Source organism: Seriola aureovittata, chromosome 6 (assembly GCF_021018895.1).
Source record: "Seriola aureovittata isolate HTS-2021-v1 ecotype China chromosome 6, ASM2101889v1, whole genome shotgun sequence".
Classification (NCBI taxonomy): Eukaryota; Metazoa; Chordata; class Actinopteri; order Carangiformes; family Carangidae; genus Seriola; species Seriola aureovittata.
This window is the reverse complement of record NC_079369.1, coordinates 22,092,333-22,117,464: the sequence shown is the minus strand read 5'-3', so window position 1 is coordinate 22,117,464 and position 25,132 is coordinate 22,092,333. Positions and strand designations below refer to the sequence as shown.

General features: G+C 39.2%; 4 protein-coding genes across 5 annotated transcripts; 1 reads left to right on the top strand and 3 right to left on the bottom strand.

Annotated features, from left to right (window-relative positions):
* Window positions 1–209: 209 nt before the first annotated feature.
* ncbp2 (nuclear cap binding protein subunit 2) lies at window positions 210–5,767 on the bottom strand. Its single transcript, XM_056378893.1, has 5 exons — window positions 5,331–5,767; window positions 4,156–4,242; window positions 3,646–3,740; window positions 3,284–3,422; window positions 210–818 (listed from the first exon to the last, which is right to left on the bottom strand). Exons 1-5 carry the CDS (start codon window positions 5,508–5,510, stop codon window positions 720–722), a joined length of 600 nt encoding a protein of 199 aa, XP_056234868.1. The 5' UTR covers window positions 5,511–5,767; the 3' UTR covers window positions 210–719.
* Window positions 5,768–6,387: 620 nt separating this feature from the next.
* Window positions 6,388–9,522, bottom strand: fkbp2 (FKBP prolyl isomerase 2). 2 transcript variants are annotated; one of them, XM_056378895.1, is made up of 3 exons: window positions 9,381–9,522; window positions 7,923–8,377; window positions 6,388–6,836 (listed from the first exon to the last, which is right to left on the bottom strand). In XM_056378895.1, the coding sequence occupies exon 2, from the start codon at window positions 8,373–8,375 to the stop codon at window positions 7,959–7,961; it is 417 nt and encodes a 138-aa protein (XP_056234870.1). In that variant the 5' UTR covers window positions 8,376–8,377; window positions 9,381–9,522; the 3' UTR covers window positions 6,388–6,836; window positions 7,923–7,958. The 2 variants fall into 2 exon arrangements, with proteins under 2 accessions (XP_056234870.1, XP_056234869.1); XM_056378894.1 differs by lacking the exon at window positions 9,381–9,522 and having other exon boundaries at window positions 7,923–8,495.
* LOC130171090 (protein NCBP2AS2-like) lies at window positions 9,397–10,294 on the top strand. The gene has a single exon (XM_056378896.1). The coding sequence runs from the start codon at window positions 9,397–9,399 to the stop codon at window positions 9,700–9,702; it is 306 nt and encodes a 101-aa protein (XP_056234871.1). The 3' UTR covers window positions 9,703–10,294.
* A 1,393-nt stretch (window positions 10,295–11,687) lies between these two features.
* Window positions 11,688–24,730, bottom strand: meltf (melanotransferrin). Its single transcript, XM_056377666.1, has 16 exons — window positions 24,331–24,730; window positions 22,789–22,943; window positions 22,040–22,139; window positions 20,974–21,159; window positions 20,717–20,873; window positions 20,490–20,557; window positions 20,185–20,369; window positions 19,099–19,264; window positions 18,758–18,900; window positions 17,950–18,046; window positions 17,656–17,850; window positions 16,387–16,540; window positions 16,036–16,103; window positions 15,761–15,948; window positions 15,168–15,360; window positions 11,688–13,805 (listed from the first exon to the last, which is right to left on the bottom strand). The coding sequence occupies exons 1-16, from the start codon at window positions 24,377–24,379 to the stop codon at window positions 13,744–13,746; spliced, it is 2,166 nt and encodes a 721-aa protein (XP_056233641.1). The 5' UTR covers window positions 24,380–24,730; the 3' UTR covers window positions 11,688–13,743.
* Between the last annotated feature and the right edge of the window lie 402 nt (window positions 24,731–25,132).

The following is a 25,132-nucleotide window of genomic DNA, read 5'->3' as shown; positions in this document are numbered from 1 at the left end:
TCCAAGTGGCCAAATAACTCTGTTGATGCAGGCTTAAACCACTATATTAATACTTCATTTACTAAATACACACAATTTATATAGAATAGATGTATTTATGTATATGTAATTTTAAGCTCTCTTGAATGGCATTCAGAATGACACAGACACATGGATTAACGGACCTTAGACACTGATCAGGACGAAAACTTAGCATCACTCAATAAATGTCCAAAAAAAAAAAAATCTTTATTTAAAAAAGTATACATAGTTTTTCATTCATGAAAATCAGTTCATCAGCAGACACTACTTGAACTAGACATAGAGACTTTACAAGATCAGGTAGTCATTTTGACATTTGATACATTTAATACATCCCAGTCGTTGCATATTGTCACTTTCCAGCCTGTGGGGAAATATATTTTATTTCTGTATGCAGGATTAGGAAAATATCACTGAATATCACAAACGAACTTGGCCTGTGCAACTTTGTAGACCGATAGCAGGTATGGAAGTCAGATGCAGTCGGAAGAGAAAACAAGTGTCCAAAGGAAATAAATAACAGCTGCTAATTTCTGGAGCTTAGTGGATCCTGCAGGCGTGCTGTAGAGGATTTCATGGTAACACTGGGACAAACAATGTGTGGTGGCATGTTGTAGTATTATTAGAGGAATAATCCAGGCCAGGACTGAGGGTGAGTCTCTGTGTAGTCCAGGCAGGTGGCTGTGGTGGGGTTCAGTCTAAAATGTATTACGTGTCTCTGCGGGTGGATGCTGCTGAGCCAGTTTACCATAGCCGCCTCTGGCTGGGTCGTAGTCCTGCCTGTACTCATCCCTCACCTAGACGAAAAAACAGATACACAGCCACAGGGCACAGGTAAATACACACAAAGAAAACAAACAAAAAAACAAATACACAATAAGAAAGGAAAAACAGAAATGTTCTACTTAGACTACCAAACAACTTAAGTAATGGAATTGTCCACATTTGATGGGTCTTACCTGTAAAACTCATCTTTTCAAACTTGCTTTAACTGAGAAGCTTTTGCTATATTTTAACCCACCCACATTATTAATTTAATTCTCATTTATTTACTGTTAATTTCAATCTATATGTTTTTATATCTTTTTTTTCTGGATGTTGTAACTACAAAATTGACATTTATTCACAAAGGTTATCAGGGACACAATAAATGCTGGAGACCATGTAGTTAAAAAAAAATGCTGACAGAAAAAGGCTGCAGTGACACCTTTAACAAAAAGGTAACTGGACTGAAATTGTCAACAAAATGAATCATATGGAAAAACTGACCCTTGACCTTACAACTCATATGATCAATATGTACAATACTGGAAAAAGATCATAATTGATTTCATATTTTTGCCTGGAGGATATAACCCATTACATATGTCACTGAAAGACCCCTTTTCTATACAAGTGTAATGTTACCAATGTCAACTTTATTCATTTCGCCTGAAAATATCTATAAAAAATAAAGTTTCAAATAAATAAATAAGTCCTTTTGCCCATGTTCTAAGTTCTCATATTTCTGGCATCTGTATTTTGTGTATTTTTTATGTGAAGCACACAGAATAACATCTTTTGTATAAAATATGTTACACATATATACACACACACACATTTTTATTTTTGTTTAAATTGAATCCTTCTAATCAAATTTTTAAAATGACTGATTAATCATATTTTCAAAAAAGCTGTTTATATAAAAATACATTTTTAAGTACAATATTACTAAATTTAATTGAAAAAATAATCAACGAGCAGTTGTGACTGTATATGTTGTCTTACTGGTGCTGAGTGGACCTTTGAACTTATATTATATTGTTACTTATAGTATAGTCAGTATAGTATAGGATAACTGATATCATTCTCACATCCTCATTTTAGCAGAGGGATCTTAAAGTTACATACTGGAAGGTATTTTTTAAGAAGCTTGTCTTTTTTTTCCCCAAAATAAGCTGGTTCTTAGTCCAATAATACTCTCAGAGAAAGCCCATTGAGTACCTCTACAACAAAATTGGACATGATTATGTATGTTGTATTTGTTAACAGCATAATATACACTTCCATTTTTCAAATGCCATGCTACAGTAATGCTGTCTCTTCAAAGGCCATGCTTAATCATGCATAATTTATTTTGGAAGTTATATCACTTTCTAAATATCATACTGGTGTATTAAAATGTCATGATATAGTGTATCGATTTTTTTGAATGCCACTTCAGTATATGTCATTTTTCAAATGTCACAGTATGCTGTGTTTTATATCGGTTTCCAAAACGCTGTGCTGCAGATAATCCTAAACTTTTTCAATATGAACAAGACAAAACAGGCAGGGACGAGACCGTGAACACCAGGACGGCCACCCAGAAGGATGTTTGAGGTGAGCAGTGATTTAGAATCTAATCATGTGATAGGCTGCATCTTTCCCCTAAACCACAGCAACAGCTGGGAGACATGGTCACTTACTTATCTAAGACCATTCTGGACCCATGTTGCGAAACTGCAAAAATGTGTACTTTTTTATTTTATTTTGTACACCGTTACCTCTCTGGGATACTTTTAATATAATCTGGAGTTTAACGGATATGGATTTTTAAAAGCGCACACAAGCCTTTTTGGATTGAAGCTTTTGATATGCAGAATTAGATTCGATTTTTCTGCCAAAATAAGCATTCAGTGTTTCCCACTGAACTGTATCTCAAACAGAGAGGGAAATGCATTTAGCCCGAGGGATATTAAGATACGAGGTGATATCCAGTAAAATAACAAAAATTATATATCCATAAATATGTTTCTGAAACTGATTAAACTACAGAGGCCTGTCCAATACTGGATTTTTGAAGCTGCTACTGGTGATACTCAATAATCAAATAATGATACATCGACTGATAGTAATTTCTTAACATTAATTTTTTATTTAATTTTTAAAGGGCTATATCATTTTACAGTTAAAAAATAATCTCAAGCCTAGTTGTAAATTTCTATACAGCAGTTTCTTGTTACGTATTGTTTTTTTGTTTGTTTTATTTTGATAGTTTGTTACAATAAATTCTTATAATTTGATATTCATGGTGTTATCTCAGATGGAAATTGTGCAGGTTTGATTGTGTGAGTGAAGGTGGGCATAGGAGGGTGTCTGTAACAATAATCAGTCTTATGGGAAGGCATGGTTGCAAACATTTATAGAATTGGTGCTTTCCATGTACATATAAAACCTGTCAGCATTCACAGTGGGCTAATTACATGTTCAACCCATAACAAACAAGTGTCAGAATCCTCACCTGTCCTCCAGATTTGCCGCGGCCGTACTGTCGTCCCTCCTTGAAGCCGGCGTCCCAGTCTGTCCTGATGATACGATCGTCCAGCCGTGTGCCATTAATGAAGCGCATGGCATGTTCTGCGCCTGAACGCATGTAGTATCTGGTACAGCCAGAATTAAGGTCTGTCCTAAACTCATACACTAAACTCACACATACATTTCATTCTACAGTGGTGAAATTGAGCTCATAACAAAGCATGGTACTTGGGTTAGTAACCAGACAGGCAGAGTGTTGGTGTTCAGGTGTGTTTGCTGTGTAGGTGAATGCAAATATTTTTAAAACAATGACTATGTTTAATTTGGGTCTCATATTTCAAAGGATACTCTACAAAGCAGAAGCCGCAGGCTGTCTTCTTGACTTTATCTAGGCCGATGATGATGCGCTTGACGTCTCCACTTTTGGAAAACAGCTCGTGCACCTGATCATCAGTTACCAAAAAAAAAATGACAAAAGAAGAGAACTGTGTAAGAGAAAATAAGTACGATGTTAAGCAATAGTTTTATAAATGCTTTTAACACTGATAAAATTTTTAAAAATTGGTTTGAAATATATCATCATTTCAATGTAATCCACTAGAAGCTCTGCGTTTCGTTTATATATAGAATATACAAGTATAACTCACTCAGATGAGCATAATAACTTACTAACTGCTAGAGTAATAAAAAGATGGGGCCATAAAAAGATGACAAAGTAGCAAACACCAGCTCATAAAGTAACCAAGAGACAGATTTCTTGTGATGAAAGAATATGACGATAATTAAACCAATTTCCAGAGAAGCTGCTGCAGGGCTTTAACTGATGATGTAGTCGGTAATAATGGCAGTGTATCCTACCTGCTCTTCTGTGGTGTAGAAGGAGAGGTTCCCCACATATAGAGTGTGGCTCTGCTTTAGCAACTTCTCCTGTTCATAGCGGTTACCCTGCAAACACAAGCACCATTGGAGAGTATGAATAAGCACCATTCCCCAGAGGCTGAGGACATTGGCCAGAGCCAAGGTTAGGTAGGTAATTTGATTGGACGAGAAGCAGTCCATGAGTGCTGATATAGAGCACAACAGCACTGGGACTTTTAACTATCAACGGTCGTTATCTATCTTAGATTGAAACAAACTTTGCAAAGATGAATATATTTCCAGAAATAACGTTTGAATTAAATGATGTGTGGTCGTCAGAAGAGCACGAAGGTAAGCCTGGATACTTCAGCACACTCCTGAGGTAACGTGTAGACAAAGTAGCAAGTTAGTGTGCACTGTGCAGGTCAGGAAAATTTTTAAGTGTTGCTTAGCAACTGTCCAGTACCAGTCCAGCTGCGGAACTCTTTGTGGTGGCGTTGCCAATTAAATGATGAAATAAACAAACAAATCATAATCTGTTGTTGCTTATTTAACTAATATGCCGATCATAGAACTGTTGTATAAAGGCAATATAGCACTCGAGGTCGTGATGTGATGATGTGATTGTCTTTGCTAACAGGCCGCTATAACAGAATCACAGCCGTGCTGATATTCAGTACAACATCACGACCTCGGATGTGATATGGCTCAAATGAAGAGTTCACCTTCGGGTTCTGAAAACTCGGATGAGAATTCTTTGTGAAACTTTCTTACATTTTATAAACCAAACAACTAAAACACTGAATTATCCCTGATTTAAGATGAACGCCCGTCGATGGTGGGGAGCTCCAGAAAGCTGAACCGTTTAAATGCGAACTGGACGCATGCTACTGTACCAAATTGCGAGTCGAAACACGTGAAGCTCAAAAGACAATAAACGCCAGTACTGTAAAAAAAAAAAAAAAAAAACACGTTAGCACTTACAATCACGTTAGGTGAGTTATCTACCTTATAGGCCCGACCTAGGACCATAACACAGTATTACAAATGCCTTTTACACACATGAAGTAACAATGTCTGTGCAGAATCTGTTGTTTGCTAACGGTTGCTAACAGTTAGCTAACTGAAAAAAAACTAAAATACTCGGGTATTGATGTTCATATGTCCTCACTTACCTTAAAATGCTGGTCTCTGTATTGGCTAATATCAATGTAAGAATCACTATTCAAAGCGTTTAATTTAGCAGACATGGTGAAGAAGTCGCAAGTTGGCGGTCTGCAGCTATTCAACTGAAAATTGCGGTAGCAACTTCCGGTTCGTGTGTCCGTCCTGTGAAAGACTCCGGGTGGAAACATTTCATATTAACCATAGATATTAACCTCTACACAAGCCCAGTGTCGCCCCCTGTTGATACCAGATTACGCTCTTAATGTAATGACATCTGACGTACAGTACGCTGATTATAAAAATAAATTGGTTTAATATACGTCATGTATTTTTAGAACTCGACTCCATTCTGATGAAAACAAAATGTAAAGGTATATACTCAACCTCAAATAACAAAAATAACAAACCAAAAAAAAAAAAATGTAGAACCCAGAAATAAACCTTACTACACCCATCATAACAGCACTCTTTCGATATTATTATAAAACACACCTCAGTCTATTAATCTAATGTAATCAAATACTTAGTATTGGTTATTTTAAATGTGGCATTTCTATTAATGCCGAATTCTTTAGTCACCCATGTAGTCTATGGTTGACTGCCCACAGTCACATGACTACTGATGCTGGAGGTTGAACTGTGAGATGTGGTGCCACACTATTGGCTGCAGTCAGTTGTATGTCATTGGTCACTGATGGACTGGTCCCCTTGTTTGACCTACTTTAACCAGTAAGCCTTTTTTATTGTAGACATTTTACAAATATATTTTTTTATTTTATTTTAAGATTTCTTGTTACTAATATATTTAAACTGTATTTTTTTTGAATATTTTATTACCGATTTACTTTTTTTTTTCTTTTTGCCTTTGGTTTGAACTGCCTCTAATGCATTTGCATTTCACACAGTACTTGCCATTTGAGAGACCTTAATGATTAAGATGATCAAGAGTGTAATTGCCAGAATACTTAAGTGCATGAATCAGACACAGATGACAGACACAAAGCCAAAGAAAACAATAAAAACTTGTATTTCCTTGTCTAAGAAAACTACTACAGACTGGAAAGGTTCCCGTAAGGTCAACATTTTATTATCAGAATTCAAATACTGTGAACAAAAACATGTATCCTAATCTGTCCCATGCCTGACTTCCAACTAAATCAACAACCTAAATTATTTTGTAAAAAATGTACAGATATGAATGAACCCACTTATAAATCAGAAAAAAACAAAAGTGAGATGAAACATCAGGGTGTGATATTATCATCAGCCCCTGGCTAAATACTAGGATTAGCTGCTTTCTGTCAATTCCATTAAGGTTTACAAGGACATACAGTATAGTAAGTTCTTGTGTCATATAATAACTTCAGTCCAATAAATCAGGGCATAATGAGCAAAGCCAGTGAAAGGAGGACAGTGGCTCTGCTGGGGGGTGCCAACCCTACTCTCAGATTTTCCATGTAGTCTTTATCAGAGGTCAGATGATCTCCACTTGATGCTGCAGCACCTTCTGGAACCTGAAAGAAAATGACAGTACACTAAACATTTTGACTTTATGTCATAAAGAACAGCGCAAACAAAGAATCTCAATCTAAATATCTTTTGGGAGAGGGTCCTTGTTTTTGTTTCTGTTGGTTTGTTCTTTTTCAAATATCAATTTGACCAGTTAATGCTACTTCTAATAAGGGTTGATATCATTTCAGTTTTTCAGTTGACATCGATATGATACCCAAGCTTTGGCACAAATATAAAAATAGTACTTTATTCATATCCTGTTGTTTGCAGCTCTTCATCTATGGCTGGTGTGTGTGGCAACAGATTCATGAGAAGCCAGACACTGCCAACTACTTTGTATCTGTATGAGTAATAGTTCACTGTGGCTATTCTTTCTTGTTCCATTACTCCCTGCTAGGGGTGTAATGATTCTGAAACTGAGACCAAAACCAAAATACTGTTAATCAAATCACTACATAGGAAACCTGTGACCATGTTATATTTCAGTAATAATGTATCAAAAGCACACAGAAAGGGAGGAATTTGGAGCGGGTTAATAAAGTCCCAGAACTCATTTTTCCCTTGGGACCCAACAGGTTGTTTTGTAAAAATTCAGAAAATTGATAAATGCTGTCACATTTACCAAAATTGAGTCCAAATTGACAACTTCACATTGCTTATTCTGTTCGGCCAATAGACCAAACCTCAAAAATATTAAAACTAACAGAAGGGAAAAGCAGAAAAACTACCATGAGTTGGTGTTTGTTGTTTGGTAGTTAACATGAAACCTGACATAAACGTTTAGCAAAGTAGTTGCCAGTAAAATTTCTATTAATCTACTAATCCTTTCAGTTCTACTTATGTATGTAAGCAGAATATCTACAAGTAACTATATCGTGTTTTATAAGATGTTCATGTGTTTTTATGCAAAAATCTTAAATTGCAAAGTAAGTGTAGTTGTCAGATGAATGTAGAACAGTAAAAAGTTAAATTTTTCCCTCTGAAATGTTGAAGAGTAGAAGGATAAAGTGACATGAAAGAAAAATACACAAAGAACAAGGCCCAAACTCAGACAGTGCACTGAGAGTGTACCACTAGTAAAAACGTACGTTTTCAAAGTTGCCTTAATTGCCATCTCTTCTAAATCAAAGGTCGGATCTCCTCTCGATGTTGAGCAGCTCTACTTCGAAGATGAGCGTCGCTCCTCCGGGGATCTTTGGGGGTGCTCCCCGGTCTCCGTAGCCAAGCTCGGCGGGGATGACCAGCTTCCTCTTCTCGCCTTCGCACATGCCCAGCAGCCCCTGGTCCCAGCCTTTGATCACCTGTCCGGCACCAAGGGTGAAGGTGAAGGGTCTGTCGCGGGGTATGCTGCTGTCAAACTCAGTGCCGTCCTCCAGCTTGCCCGTATAGTGCATGTTCAGCACGTCTCCTTTGCGAGACTTGATGGGACAGTTGTCCACTCGCTTCTTGATGCCGATCTGCAGCTTCTTCTTCTCGGCTCCGCTCACCCCCGCCGGGCTCAGAGACAGCACCGTCACCGCGAACAACAGAAACACCCGCATATCTGCAACCCGCGAACAGTTTACAGTTTAGTTTGGAGACTGAGCTCAACGCTCAGCGAGAAAATCTGGAGGGATGAATAAGGGAAATGAGCAGGGAAATCTGCTCCTGAAAGCGGATGTACGTACGATACCACCGGATGTATTTCACCGGTTGGTGTTACCAGAAAAAAACGTCCGGAAAAACGTTTGTTTTGAAGTTGGCTTCGGATTCGTACAGAAAAGAAATGATGATGAGACAGAATATGTATTATTATAGATTTTGCTACCCGGCAATATATTAGTTTGTTACCGTTAGTTGCTGTCTACGCAGAGTGACCTATAGTAGTTGGAAAAGTTATTTATTAGCAATAACCCCGACAATAAGTTAGACAAATACTGGGAACAATTATCAATATGTTGTCTTCAGCAATAAAATACAGTACATCTCCTTTGTACCGTCCATGTTGTTTCCATATTCCGATTTAAAGCACACGAACACACCTAAGTCGGAAGAACAACTTCCCAGCTCGGGAAACGGAACCATTCAAATAGCAAGTGAATGCAGCATTAGCGTGTTACTTTTGTGGCCCGAAAGGTGCATAGCACACAATGCTGGAAAACTAAAAATAGCCAATACATTTAGAGGTAGGCACCCGGTATATACAGAAGGGGAAAAAATATGCAAACATTTCCAGAATTGAATGTGCCAGCGTGCTGTAATTGCCACTTGTGGCCGCTGCTCACTAAGTTTAACTTGCCATTGTGAAGCCAACTTTAGCCTCCCTGCACAGTCTGTTATGTCATCCATTGCTAGCTAGCGGTCACCTGGTTCAGCTGAAGTAAGTCAACTTTTTATATATGCAGTTATTGAAATTTACACCGCAACCACAATCTATATGATGCTTTAAGCTACCGTTGACGAACTTACATCTGCAGCTAACTAACGGAAAATGTTGGTGTCATTACAGGGCTGAAATACACGAGAGGTGGACGGGACTGTTAAGTTAGCTGACTTAGCTGACTTACCTAAACACTGTACAAAATGATTTCTCGCTTGTTATTTTATCTCCTCAACAACCTCCATGTCGTCGAGAAACTGGCAGAGTCTCGGCCGATTCGTAGGGCGGCCCAGATCACAGCCTACGCCATCACTAAAGCTCAGATAGCCGGGCGGGACGCCTCGGAACGGGTCATGCGGTCCCAGACGCTGCGGCAGGTTCGGGACGAGGCCGGCAGAGTCCCCGGTGACCTGGGAGAGATGGGCAGCCGCCTCAAGAGAGTCCGGGAGACATTTGTGAATGAAGTGAAGGAAGGATGGAAGGACGGCTCCAGACAGATCAAGAAATAAAGAGGACAGACTGGCTGTAGGATGTGTTGTTACTGACAGGCTGACAACATCTCACCTCACTGCCCGTTGAAGAAACCAGGAGATGAAAGGAGAAATGAAAAATAAACAACCTGCCTCAGGAATGTGGTGATCAACTGCAACCATCAGATATGGTGAACTCGGAGCAGTTGACAATCGGGAAATGTGATTGTTAATAATACGGAGAGGTCTACACTTCTTTGGCCAGATAATTTATGATGTGTGTATTTAGTCTTGCAGAAAGCTTGTGGGACTGTCTTGGGAAATGATATGTACTCTGGAGCTGTTTTGTGTTCATAGCCTTTTCACATGAAGCTATGAACAAAACTACACAGTTATGTCCTATGTTCTGACAAAAGTATTGTTTGATTTTTTTTCATTTCCCTCCCCCGCCTGGCACTCATGCATCTATGACACCAATCCTGCCGAAGACCTTTTTCTGATCTGTTCATGAAGTTGTCAGGGGAAACGCTTTTATCAGCTGAATGTGTATATGTAGAGGGATGTGATGTGTGTAAACAATGAATTCATTTAATTCTCACTGTATGAATAAAGATTATAATTTATAACAGTGCTTTGACTGCTAGTCTGTGTCAGTTGATATCATTTGCCCCTGGCACAAAACAAAGCGTGTGTAAGGTAAGAGGAAAAAATGCAAACTATATTTTCAAAGTTCATATAGCTGTATAATAAAATTTCATATAAAAGAAATAATATTTTTTTGGTTTAAATGAAGGTGGACTGTTTTCTGATACTCTAAATGCAATCGAGTGAACCTGAAAGATCAGATTTTAAAGTCCCCACCCACTCAAAAATGTTTTGGGATCTAACCTTTTATGTGCAGATTGGTGCATCTGCAGAGTTTGACATTAAGAGTTGTTTTCAGATTAATCTGTTGATAGTGGAGAAGTTTTCTCTATGCTTATCTTAAATTTCAGTATAAGAAGTGTTTGCCAGAGCAGTATTTTGTGATATCACAAGTAGTTTTGAAGCCACTCAGTTCAGTATGCCGTTCACAAGTACACACGTGTGATGTAGAAATCCACAGCAGAGTCAGAAGGACTGGAGTTCACAGTTCACTGCCTCCAAGTTTTAGCTCATAGTTCATTTGCTTTCACAACTCTGGCAGGAGAGTGGCAGAGATGAATTTACAACATAAGTAGAGATAACACAGGACATTTCATTGCCTCCTGTGAGATTTGGTCACTGCAGTGGCAAAAGCAGATTTAGCTGTATGCTACTTTCAAACACCTGCGCACGTATCTTTACACCAGTGGAGTGAGCAGAGCATGAACAAAGATTATCACTTCTGGCAATCACTGTGTATTGTGCTGTTACTTAAAGGTGCCATGAATGTCGATCAACAAAAAATGATTCAGCAACTACTATGATATTTAATTCTTTAAGACCTTTTTCTCAAGCAAACATTTGATGGTTTCAACTTTTCAGATGTGAGCTTTCTTATTTTCATTGCCTCACCATCTTAGAAAATTGAATATCTTTAGACTGTTGGTCGTAGAAAAACAAAACATGCTCATGACAAAACATGTCATCTTTGGCTCTAGAAAATTCTGATGGGGTTTTCCCACTTTTCTGATGTTATATAGATTAATTAAGAAAATAACAGTTGGATTAATCTATTATGGAAATAATTATTAGATACAGGTGTATTTTCACTATATTAGAATATACAAAAAAAGAAAAAACATTTTTTACTGCTTATCTCATCATTTGGTTGTATAAAAAAAATCTGCATATCTCCATGTACACAAGGACTTTATTCTGATGCAAATTCATTACTCTGATGCATAACAGCTGTGGGATGGGTTAAAGGGCTGCTATATAGAACTGCTACATGACAAAGATCCTCATATGACTCTTAATCAGAGTTGAGAAACTGTAGGGGAAAAAAAGCATTGAAAGCATAACAAATACTCAAAAATGAAGCTCAACAGATGTAATTTTGCAGCATATAAAGTATCTTTATTTCATTTGAGAAAGCAGAGAAAACAGCTTTATGTAGTAATACTTATGCAGACGCACTGGCCTGGCAACTAAATATTAGTTACATGTTTCACAGAGAAATAAAACTCCATCGCGAGGAAGAAGAGACATAAGTGTCTGACAGCATGAGTCAGTACATATACACTGATATGGCACCTGAACTTCATATAAAAATAAATCTCTCAACATAGGGAAATACACATCCAATCAACAATTTAAATCTGGAAACAGCATCAAGCAGCAGGAAGTACAGTAGTTATGACAGGAAATTGGTTAGTTTGAGTTAGTAAGAGACAATCCTGGAGGGAGTCGTTCGGGTAAGCAGACACGAGGGCTCAGAATAGTCTAGCATTAGCTGTTATTGTCTTTTAATTGTATTATATTTTGTATTAAAACCCTGTTGTTTTTCTTCACCTGACACATTCTCTTTGTTGACTTTTACCATCCAGACAAACAAAAACTCATTCACTCTCCATCACAAACCACAGGAGGTTTTCTTCATGTTCTCCCCAAACCAGTGTGTTAGAGTTTCTCACTCCATTTGTGTCTACACAGTTTCAGATAAGTTACGGAAATAAGTGAAAAGCCAAAAAATAATGCAGCAAAGATTTAGATGTTGAGCTGCAGGCAGGCTCAAATGAATGCTGAGTTACACTGTACACTGTATGAATTAAATCATTTATCTCTTTGATTTCAAAGCATTTGAGGAGAATACATGAAGCCAACAGCCTATGGATGAAAATTCAATCACTCATCATCACACCATCCCCAGCACAGCTCTCTGTGGAGGCAACACTAGTGCATATTCACTGATATGGCATTAGCTTATAGTAAGATACACAGCCTGAACTCAGACAAGGCCATGTCTGTTAGTAGTACTCACAGAGCAAACAGCAGCAGAGCAGAACAACAATCTGACTTCTAAATACACACAAAGCCTTTGCAAATGGGACTGAACTGAACTTGGATCAGTTACAGCGGGTTAGAGTCTTAAAGGTACCAGAAGAAAAAGCTTTAAAGATGTGATGATATATTTTTGTCTGGATACATTTTATCCATTTTACTGAAGTTACTGCTCCTGAAGTTAAAGGGTCAGCCCACCCACATAACAACACATTTACCTCTAGTAAGTTTGTAAATGTTGTTGTTATTTGTCCAGGTTTGTACCTACTCCAATACAATGGATGTACTGTAGATGGTGCTCACATCACTGAGAAGTTAAAATTACAAATTCAAGAGCAATTCAACAGAATTTTCTTGATAATCCCCAGACACTGAACTATTTTGACTAGAACTACTTTCTACTACTACTACTACTTACTAATTCCCTATAGAAACTACTGAGAGGGTGTCGTGTGGCTAATCCAAACTAATGGGGAGAAGTAATGTAATGTTTTCTCAATGCTGTGAGCTCCACAAATGATTTGTTTCACTTCCTTTTGTATCGAGGTAAAGGCAAAAATATCAAAACTTGGACAAAGGTCACTGACCTGAAAACTGCACTTTTAGATATGCAGTTTAAGTGATCATTGCAGTTTAAGTAACTATTCTTCAGAGAGGTGAACCAGAAGTTAAAGCATTTTCTGTGGCTCATGTGACATTAAAAATCACACTGGCTGTTCTTTGTAAAACAAGCTTCGAAGGAGGCACTAACCACTAAAGCAATGTAACAGGTGGCAGCATACGCACTGATATGGCAACTCACCTTCAGTAAACACAGTGGTACTAACACCTTCTCTCATCTATCCAACTCTTCTCTGCCACTAAAAAGAAGTCCTTCATTTTCTTCAACAGTAGCGCAATTTAAATCCAAAGGTAGTTCCAACATGCCACCCTCGCCTACATCAAAACATCATACAATCAGGTAGAAGCTATGCAATTTTAAAATAAAACAAAAAAACACATTCATGAATAGAAGGAGTGGATCTCCAGAAAAGCAAGGGGAAAGGATTAGAAAAAAAGGTGAGGAAGGGAGTAGGAGAAGACGCAGGATGTGTGGGTCATATTGTGCCTTTACATTCAGAGGTTGGTCAGCATGAAGCTGAACAGGGCCACCAGCAGCAGCCATGCAGAGGACATCACTACAACAGGGAGAGAAATTGGTAAGTATTAGAGGTTGTACAAAAGAAAACAACTTTGACTGAATCTGGCTCTTAGAGGCAAAGTGGCCATTTTATGCAATGAAAACTGGCAGCAGGATTATAGTGTCTTTATTTATGGATCAGTATTCCTTTCTTCCTTCTCTCCATCAATTTCCTATCCATCCATACAACTTAATGTCTCATATACAGCTGAATGATTGCGGCAAATAGATGAAAGATTCATCTCATGGCCACACACAAAATCAAACTGATAAGCCAGAGGGGTAGCTACACTGATCAATTTTTTTAATATGTCATCTATAATATCTTAGACAGCCCAGTTGGATTTTGATGCTACAAGGAGAAAAAACACTAACAAAATAAAACATAGGCACAAACGTTAGTGACATTTCTTAAAAGAAAGAACCTTTACAACAGACTTTGGCTGAAATGAGACATCTATGTTTGCCTGTTTTTGCCAGCACTTCAAAACTAATGTATCATATGTATCCTAACTTTCAGAAAAATGAAACTTTCCCAGGCATAATTATAACTTGGATGTTGATGTGAATGCCATTTACAAGTGGGGAAACCGGTAATTATGGTAAATCCGACATTACATGAACACAGCATAAGCTATCTACTGGCTGTAGTTTTATATTTAATGTACAGACATGAGAGTTGTATCAAGCTGAATAAAGGTATTCCCCAAAATGTCCAACTATTCTCTGCCGCTGAATGTGCTTTCTTGCCAGAAGCAGGTGGAGGTGATTGTCCCTTGACAAGAGCTTCAGCCATTGTTGTCTTTATAATCCAAGATGTTAAAATACACCCTCTGTGCAGTGCTACGTCTTCAGGGCAGACTGGAGGCTACAGTGAGTCGGTATCGGAAAGTAACAAGTTGGACGGGGGCTAGCTGGTTAGCATGCTAACTTCAGTAGAAGAAAACGCATGAACGAGACAAGAGTTAACATTGGTGTTGCTTTCCACTGCTGGAGACAGCTCTTGGTGAGTAAAGGAATGAAGTTTGATGTGGAACTTGCAAAGTTTCTTCTAGACTGGTAAGTAAACAGCTGGTAATGCTAACGTTAGCTATGTAGCAATAGCAAAACTTACAAGTAGCTCCTTTAAATAAATCATAAAACTTGCATTCCTCTTTGTAAAGTTGATGTATTTCTTTAATTACGAGATGTTTAAGCAGTGAGAGTTCATACTGCTTTTGTCAAGGGAACAACAATTTGGGGCTTTTGCAATCAGCTTTATTTCATACCCACACAGAATAAAAGACATATTTCACATAGGCTATTAAAAACATGAGTCACTTGAATTGGCATTGGACTATAAGGAATTATGTGTTTTTACCTGCAGCTGATGAATTACATTCCATTTCTACCAGTGAGTCCATGTAGCCCTGTCCCAGCCACTCCTGGAAGGTCTTTCTGTCACCGACACCCACGAGGCGGACAGTGGAGTCTTTGAAGATGAGGTCTGTGCCCTGATAGCCGTTCGAGTCAAACATCCTGAAACCAGTACCTGTGTCACTGCCAAAATATGTCTACATGGAAACAGTGAGGAAAAGATAAAGAGAGATGCCAGTTACCACTTGATTTCCGTTCATCTCACTGTGAAACTAAAATGAGACATGACAAGACTCCTGATTTCTTTATTCATTTATGGGTCAAAGTAATGTTATCTTCAAAAATCCCATAGTAGTGTGCTTTTTTAATTTGTTTATATATACTGCTTTCTGTTTTCTGGTGGCCAATTATTGATTCTCAGATGTTGGAGCATCCTTGAATGCACCAGCAAGAAGAATTACCTCATGATTATGACATGAATCTTACAAAAAAAGTTCTTTACTCTCAAGGATTACCTATCTTAAACCAGTTTCAGGTCTCTGCACTTTGTTGGCTTGACTCACTCACAAACGGAACGTATAGTATAAACAGTCTTACCTGAGCGCGGTCCAGGAGTCCATAGACAGCGTGGATGTTGGTGTCTGGTCGTACCATGACAGCATGGGAGGGGACTCTAGCCAGGTTACAGTGTTTGTACTGCGTGACCTCAGCTTTCGCGCCCTGAGAACAGAGCAGCTGGAAATCTGTAGAGTGTAGACCTACAGTCCACGATTCTTCAGAGTTACCTGAATCGACACACAAAGTGAGGTGGTTAAAAATCTGAGACCCCAAAAAGAAGAAAACTTTGAAAATCTTGGAGCTACTCGACTTACCGTCAGTGTTTTGGAAGACAGTAGAATGCTTGATGAAAGCCACGTCGCCATCTCCCTTCGCCAGACACCTGAATGGACAGATAGACACATGAAGTGTTTCATTAAATTCCAGCCGCTTTTCTATTGGAGGCAGAAGAGCTTCAAAGTAGGATGAGCTATTTCAGGCGCATTCATTTTTTCCCACAGAAAAAGGTACATGACAGACAGTTAGAGTTTTTCTAGGCTTTGATCAGCATGGTAATAACTGGAGAGGCACATGTTTCTATGTTAAGTAATATTGAGGATATAATTAAAAGAAAAGCTGGAAATGGAAACGTAGCTACTGGAGTGAAACATCCAATGTTTTAGTACCTGAAGGCACCGTTGTATCCATCATACAGGTCTTTTCCTTTCTCACATTTGCTCTTCCCTGTGTTGTCTCCCACACACAGGTCACACAGGTTGTTGGGAAAACCAGGCTGGTTGGCACCTGGTACACAGCTCTGCTTGAAGAACCCGCCCACCGCTAAGCATCATGGGAAAGACAAGAAACAGAAAGTCAAACACTGGAGGGAATATTCAGGCATTGAAACCGATTATGTTTTCTAACCTGCTCTATCTACAGTACAAGAGACACTCAGCCTGTGACAACATCTGTGGCTGTGGAGGAGCTCAGTCACATCTCAGAAAGTGTACTTGTCCATGTACTGGATTGAGCAGATATTAGGATAGCAGATAAAAACAAGCAGAAAATCAGGCACAAATCCATTCTGTATCTAGTGTTGTATTGTTTGACATAAGGAAGCAATCACGACCACGGCCATTTTATACCATTGGCGCTTCTGGTCTGGCCTCTGGAGTCGAGGCTCAAGCTTATGGTCAAGGTGTTCCACCTGGCCTTCCCTCTAGAGGCCTGGAGCCCTTCCATCATGTTGTCTGAATATGCAGCGCTTCCTTCTGTTGCATTTGTTTTGGGGGTTTGTGTGTTTTTTTTGTTGCAGCGTTTCTGTATTTGCAGCATGTTTGCAGTTAATGTCTTTGTTTTGGCTTCCTGCAGCATGTTTTTTTCATTTGCATTTGCAGCTCGTTCCCGTTGTTGTATTTGTTTTGTATTTTTGTATGTGTTTTTGAATGTGCATCGTTTATGAATTTGCAGCTTGTTTCTCCTTTTGGAAGTGTTTTGGGCCGTTGCAGCGCGTTTACCCTGGTCAGCCACCGTACATGATGGCACTTTCTGACTTAACAGGGAATTGGGAGTGGGGATGTATAAACTAGTATTGAAATAAATTAGTCAATTAAACCAATAGCCGATCAACAGAAAATAAATTAACAACAATTTTACAGTAATAATCAATAATCTTTCTCTGTGTCAGGCTTCTCAAATCTAAAAATGTTCTTATCTCTGTTTTATGTCACTGTAATAGTTTTCTAATACTAAATCAGTCAAAACATGCCTTTTGACCTAACTTAATCAGTAATGGAAAAAATTAATCAGCAGACTAACCAATAAAGAAAAATCCGTAGTAAAATCTAGAAAACGAAACATTCTGATGGCCAGAACGGGTAGGCGGAGTGAGTTCGGCTGACTGTCCAGCTCACACCTCTGCCTCTCTCACTGACACACACCAACATCCCACTGACCTTGAGGTATCTGACACTGCTTAGGGGTGATCAAGCCTCTCTCCATCAGCGCCGCTACAGGAACGTTCCATCCAGCGGTGCGACCGTATCCTGTGTGACAGGAGCGACGGCCACGCAGGTCGTCAAGGTTACGGATGTCATAGCTACTCTTTTTTACCACCACAACTGCATAGTACATGGAGCCATCACGGTCATCTGCAAAGAAAAGAAACAAAAAAAACGAATGTATGTGCTGTCTTTGAATCCAGAACGTGTGACTTTTGTGTGTGTGTGTGTGTGTGTGTGTGTTTTTACCTGTGTAGCTCTCGCCAGTCGCAGGAACCAAGCCATAGTCTTTGCCTGCTGTGTAGATGTAACCCCCATCCAGAGTGATGGCATCAGCCTCGCTGTTCTACACCAACAAGAAACAGAAGGAGACAGATTGAAATCTCAGAACTACTCGAAAAAAAAGCCATCAGTTATTGTTTCTGCTTTGTTTTGCTTGGTTTTTATTAGCCAGTCTTTTCTTCAGTCGTGCTAGAAGCATGGCTATATGGATGGCAATAACGGTCTGATGGTTGGTCCATCACATTGGTTCAGACTGAAATATCTTAACAACTATTTAATGGATGCCCTGAAATGTATTTCAGACATTCATGATCCCCAGAGGATAAAGCCGACTGAATTTGGGGATGCCTTGATTTTCCTCTCGTGCCATCAGCAGGTTGATATTTGTAATTTTGTTGTTGAAACGGCTCAACAACTCTTAGATTACCATTAAATTTGGTGCACACATTCATGGTCCCCTCAGGATATTTTGGTAGCTAAACAGCATACTTTAATTAGAACTATTGACATTCCCGTCAGCCTCAGTCGTACTTTGCTTTTAGTGTGAATTAGCATGCTAACAAGCTAAATCAAGATGATGAACCTGGTGAAAATAATTACTAAACATCAGCATGTTAGTCTTTACATCTGAAAGTGATAATCTGAGACATTGAAAATGCAAAGAACAAATGTCATCTGATATAAAATTACTCAAAAACTCCATCAGACCCTAGAATTTCAAGTGTTTAACATTTTAATTAGAAATAAATGAATATCACTGAGAAACATCGGTCACCTTGATTTTATTCATGCAGTCAGTCACAGAGTCCCCATGGACACATTTGATGTCCGGAGTTAGACGTTTATTTTGAAAGGCCACAGCCATATCAGCACACTTCTGTTGCTCACCGCTGGACAACACACACCACCGCAGGGCACCTGGGGTATTCACAGGTAGATGGGTGAGTGGTAAAGACGGAAAGAAAGACGTGGATAGGTACAGTAGGTTCATTGCCCGGTTAACCAGAAACAAATAAATCCATCCATCCTTTTACAGAGTACAAGCATTTCACCTGCCAATAAATAGATAGATAGATAGATAGATAGATAGATAGATAGATAGATAGATAGTCTTACTTTCTGGTTTACAGTCCATGGCACTCAGAACATTATAATAATTGCTGCCCATCCACTTCTTGTGGTCGTCTGACTCCACCCCCTGAAACATGACGGATGACTCGGAGAACAGCACAGTTCCTCCTCCATACGCAGCAGATGAAAACATCTGGAAGCCCGACTTTTCCTGCAGACAGGAATTTACACATGTAGAGGTTAATTTGGTTAAATACATCTTTTAGAGTGACCATAGCCTACATAGGTATAAAGAGCTGATGGAAAGTCATTCTTGTAATGCTTGAACATGCAATGTTTGGAGCACTCTCTTATATACATTACAACTGTATTTTAAAACTTAGTTTCAAAATTAACAAACAATCTCATGCCAAGGTTAAATTAGTAACTGTTCTGGATCTTTGAATCATATCACATGATCCTCATCAGCAGCTCGATGGCTGGGAATTTTGAAATGTGAACTTTGAAGTGAATGTGGGCAAGAGGTGCCTCAAATGCTCGGAGAAAAGTTATTGTAACTCTTGGAAAGTGACGAGACGGGCCAAAGCTAGCTGGTTAGTGTTCTAACTTCAGTAGAAGAAAAAACTTGATAGAGACAAGAGTTAACATTGGTGTTGCTTTCCAGTGCTGGAGACAGCTCTTGGTGAGTAAAGGAATTAAGCTTGATGCTGAACCCACAACTTTTCTTCTAGACTGGTAAGTAAACAGCTGACAGCTGCTAATGCTAATGTTGGCTATGTAGCAATAGCAAAACTTACAAATAGCTCCTTTAAGGCTTTGCATAGTTTGGGTGATCACGTCAAAATAAATAACATGAACGAAAGCTCTTGTACAGCTACTAAACTAAATTTGTTTTGAGATTTATTAAAATTTAAAGATTTAGATCTTATTTTGGTACTTATCAAGAACACTGCATGAGGATAATTCTGGCTATTATCAAATTTCTATCAGCAGAAGTCAAGTGACAGGCTCTGACATTCACAATGTGCAGAAATGAAACTGACCATCTGGGACACTGGGGTGCCGTTTATGAATGAGCAGAAGACCGGTTCATGTGTGTTACTACTGCAGAGTGTGTGAGCTGTGACGTACCAGCCCCTCTGTCAGCATGTTAAACACAACAGAGGGAGTGATGTCATTGGCGACCACAATGCCACGGAATGGGACACGGACCAGGTGACATGTTTTCCACTGAGAGACTGGAGCTCTGGTGCCGTCACGACACAACAGCTCATATTCAGATGACTTCAGTCCTTGTGCCCACACAGGGCCACGACCTGGTGAAAAACATAACTGGTTAGCCAAAAGACAAGCTCACTAACAACAAAGTGGCTGAATGGGTCAATAGTTACTTTAATAACCAACTAGTCATTGTCCAGCCATAACTAAGACGTTACCATCAGTGTTCTCCTCGACAGTCGTGTGTTTGATGAAGGCCACCTCTCCTGCACCTTCAGCCATACATCTACAGAGAAATTCACAATTAAAGGCGCAAACAAGGAAAGGAAGCAATCTAGAAGTGTTGGAGTGAACAAAAATGACTCCACATGTACATACCCAGTTCTACAGGACAGTAACTTCTTTGTGTAAGAGTGTAAGTATACATGGTATGAATGTGTGTTACCTGAAAGCTCCTTCATAACTGTAGTATCTCTCCTTTGAACTCTTATCACATTTGAAGTTTCCGCTCGCGTCTCCTACGCACAGCTGACACAGAGACGGAGGATCCTCAGCCGTGTTTGCTCCAGGGATACAGCTCGCGTTGAAGAAATTTGCCACACCTAATCGCAAACGCACACATACACATGCCTCTCTCCAGCTTTCTATATGTTCAGTATATATATGTATATATGTATTTGTGTCTATGTACATTTGTCGTACCCTGTGAGATGCCGCAGCCCATCACAGACATGTAACCCTGGTCTATGAAGTATCCCACAGGCATGTTCCAGCCAGCTGTTCGGCCTTTTCCGGTGTGGCAGGTCTTTTTTCCTGCTAGGTTGTTGATGTTGATGGCAACGTTCGCTTTCTTCACCACAGCAACTGCATAGTAGACGGCACCAGTACCTGAGGCAAAAGCAGCACTGGTGTTGACACACGTGTGACACTGAGACATTAAGTAGTTGGACAGCAACATGTTATCACGGAACAGAAATAAGATTGAGATCAAAGTACAGACTACCAGTCCTGTTCTGAAATAACCCACAAGCTGTGCAGAGATTATAATCAGGGTGTGATAACAGAACATCTGTGTTAAACTGAGCTAACGTGTCATCACAAGTGGAGAATTATCACATATGTTCATCAAGCATCAGTATAAAGAAGTCCAGAGTATGAATTTTAAAAACAGTGATCTGGAGTTTAGTTAATGTTTTTCAGCGTGATGTAACTTAAATAAGTAGGTCAGTTATTGTGACAAGAAATTATAAAATATAAGTTATTTTTCTGATAAAAAAAGAAAAGAGAACATTCATGTCAGATAAGATGTCAGATTTAAGATGCTAATCAAAGCCAGAAGATTGAATTAAGAGTTCTTTACGAGTAAGTCATAATTTTCATCATTAATACGTTTTATTATCATCAGATTGTTTAGTCTTTTCCTGATGCACTGAATATTATAAACTACATCCTCATCAATAGATTAGCAGACAATGCTTTATTAGTATCACAGTAATCTTTGCTGCAGTGGCAACTCTGTGACCAATCAGAAATTAATTATGTCCTAAGAGTGAATTTGTTTAAATGCTGTATTAGATCACACCAATAAAAATACAACAAAAGTCACTTAGAGTTTTGGGAACCTGTGCTGCGCATGATACAGCTGTTACTCCTTCACTGTTGCTGATCCTCGGATAATATTGGAACCGGTGCCTATAATCCCCACTGCCACTAGCGCAGAATGAATTTCCAACGATGCAATTTCTTTTTAGTTATTGTTAAATCTTACGGTCAGCCTTTGTTTCACTGGCAGCCACCTTGAAGGAGGCAGTCTTCCCCAGGGTGTAGATGTCCTTGGCGAACATGGACAAGGCATCAGCTTCTTTTCTCTGCAGACACGTCGAAGAAAAAGATGAATGATTGGGGAATAACTGGAATCACAGTGTTAATAGACTCAAATAGATAAACTAATAAATCTGTAGTATATGATGAAGAACCATGAGGAGCTTCTGTGGCCTTGTGATGATTTAAAATTGAGGAAGGAAGCTCTGGGACATCCCAACCAAGTCCTTCCTCTTAAAATTAATCTATTTCCTTTATACCTACTGAGTGAAATTGGTAATGCATGTGTTTATGCTTGTGTTTCCTTCCTTGTTCAGCTTCTGGTAACAGAACACAGATCAGAAATCCTCCAGTCTGTGGTTGTCATAAAGAGCCCAGGGTCCTGATAACTGCATCACCTATTAAGATGTTTATTGCAACTTTCCATGTGGCCTCTGTTATCTGATGCCTGATTGTATGTTCTGCCACTCTAAGCAGTTCATCAGCTTTTAACGCGTCCCCTGCTGTCCTGACTGATAAAAATGGATAGATAACTAAATTAATATTTAATATAATGCTCTACATCAATCCACAATGACACAGTGTGATATAACAGTGAACATTTAAAAACTACAATAATCACAGGTCATTTAATTAAACTTGCTCAATGAGGTTTAAAGATTTATTGAATTAAAGTTCCTGTTATCAAAATCTGACCTGTAGTTTCTGAACGCAGCCCTCGATTGTCCCTCCGCCGACACAGCTCAGAGACGGACGGATGGAGACGCTGGCGAAAGCCTGCGACATGGCCTGACATTTCCTCTGCTCTGGGTCTGAGATGGTGCACCATCTGATGGTTTTCTGGCCAAACACTGAGGGAAGGAGATATGCAGACTGCCCGTCATTCAGTTGTTGAAATATTCCACCAAATGATTCATGAAAACATCTTGTAGCCTTGAGTATTAAACATCTATAACCAGAAGAAAATGGGTCCCTGGACACACATGTAAATAGCACAAAGACACCCAGGCTGAAAGAGACATTAAATCATTATGTCATTTGTAGTCCTTTTACATTTCTTTGTGGTTGTTTCGAATCTCTTTTTGGTTGTTTTATATCTCTTTGTGATCATTTCATGTGTCTGTGTGGTTAGTTTATGTGTCTGTGTGGTCATTTTGGGTCTCTTTTATAGATGAAGGCCAGGGGGCCCGGTAGGCCCATTTAGCAATCCATCCATATGAAATACGGATGACTGTGTTCTGTCATTTCTGTGACTGAAATTCTTGTGAGCTGAAGAAAACTGTCTTGTCAGACTATGGGTATATAATCCTAGGTATCACATGGTTGCTACATTTTACCACACCTTATTCCATAAGTCAAACTTTATCCTCAACATTCATGTGTGAAGATGCTATTGGACACCAAAATCTGCACTGTCACATGGTCTTACCTACTTAATATTACATGTTTCTTGTCATTTCGCCTACTTAGCTTATCTTTGACAACAACTAGATTTGAATATATTCTAAGTCTATGCTTTCCTTGTCCCCCTTTAACCATAAGACTCTGGGTACCCTTGCTACGGATTATAGCAGTGTTTCCATCCACACACACAGTCATGATAGCAGCTGAACAATGTCTGACAACGTGGAGGTGATTATGGTTATAACTCTTGGAGTGTTGGTTTAGGAAAACAAGAGGAACACTGGAATGAGAAAAAATCTACATCACAATTTCCACTGTACTTTCTGTCCAAAGTAAAGTACTTCCCAACCTGGGAGTTGTTACTTTACTTGTAAGTTCTTGTAAAACACTTTACTTTTGTAAGACATGCAAAGCAAATTTCTCATTATGATGTCTTTGCTCATTGTTGCTGAAGGAAAATTTGCCCTTATCTTCACAGGCATCAATGGTAATCCAACTTGTTACTCATTTATGTCTTTTATGTATTTTAACACAAGAGATGAGAGGTTTCACATGGCCACACACAAAGACATAATAGTCAGAAATATATATCTTTGCCTGTGTCATACACCCTTTCTTTAATTGTGAACTGTGTGTATTGTTCCAACTCTTTTAATGTCCTCGCTTGTCTTGTTGTGTTTTTATTGTGCTTATGTTTCTTGTTTTCTTGTGTTTTAATGCTGCCTGGCTACAAAAAGAATTTCTTCTTGTGGTACAAAGATCTGAGCTGAACTGAAAAAATATATACGTACAAAAGCTTTACAGTGTATTTAGATGTAATATAGCAGTTCTTACCAACATGTGCTATCAGCAGTAGCGCTCCCACTGTCCTCCACGTGGCCATGGCCTTGTTCTCTCGTCTTCCCTCTGTTAGGTAAAGTAGCCTCCTTTTCCCTCTCCGCTGCTTTATATGATGACTCCAGAGTCAAAGTCCAACTTCTATCTCAAAGACTTGGCCTCGTGTCCAGTCCTGTGTGAAGCTCAGAGGAGGTTGTATTTTCACTGATTTACAACATGGCCATCTAGAATATGTAATTCAGGAATCACAAGACTCTCAGCTTGAGTATTTGAAACTCAGAGTAGAGTTTATGAAGTGTGCGTCCCTGGCGTGTACCTGGTCTGACACGTCTCTGCTGCTGCCGCCTGGCTGCAGGCCAAAGCCCAGACAGAGAGGTCTTTTACAGTCAGGACCCCACCTCTGCTTTCCTCTCACTCCTCTACTCTACTAGTGTGGTGATTTTCCACTAAAGGCCAAAGGGAAAGAAGAGATTTAGACCGTTGGTCACTGAGTCACTGTTCTGGCTGCTGAGAGCAGACCACAGAGACGAGGAGTCAGTTTACCTGCTTCCCTGACTAACTTTGACCTTGTCTGTGAATCTCAGAAGCTGAATTTGTCTTGAACAGAGTAAGAAAGTTATCAACTATTTCCGCTGAGCTTTACTACCATGCTGTACCAAAAACTAATTCCACAGTATTTGGTCATCATGGTAAAATGATGTGAAGTGAACTGAGGCGAAGTTGTTGTTAAAGTGGTTCAGAGGGCCTCCCTTCATGTGGTGTAAGGTGCATTTTAACAGTAGAAAGTACTTATACTGCA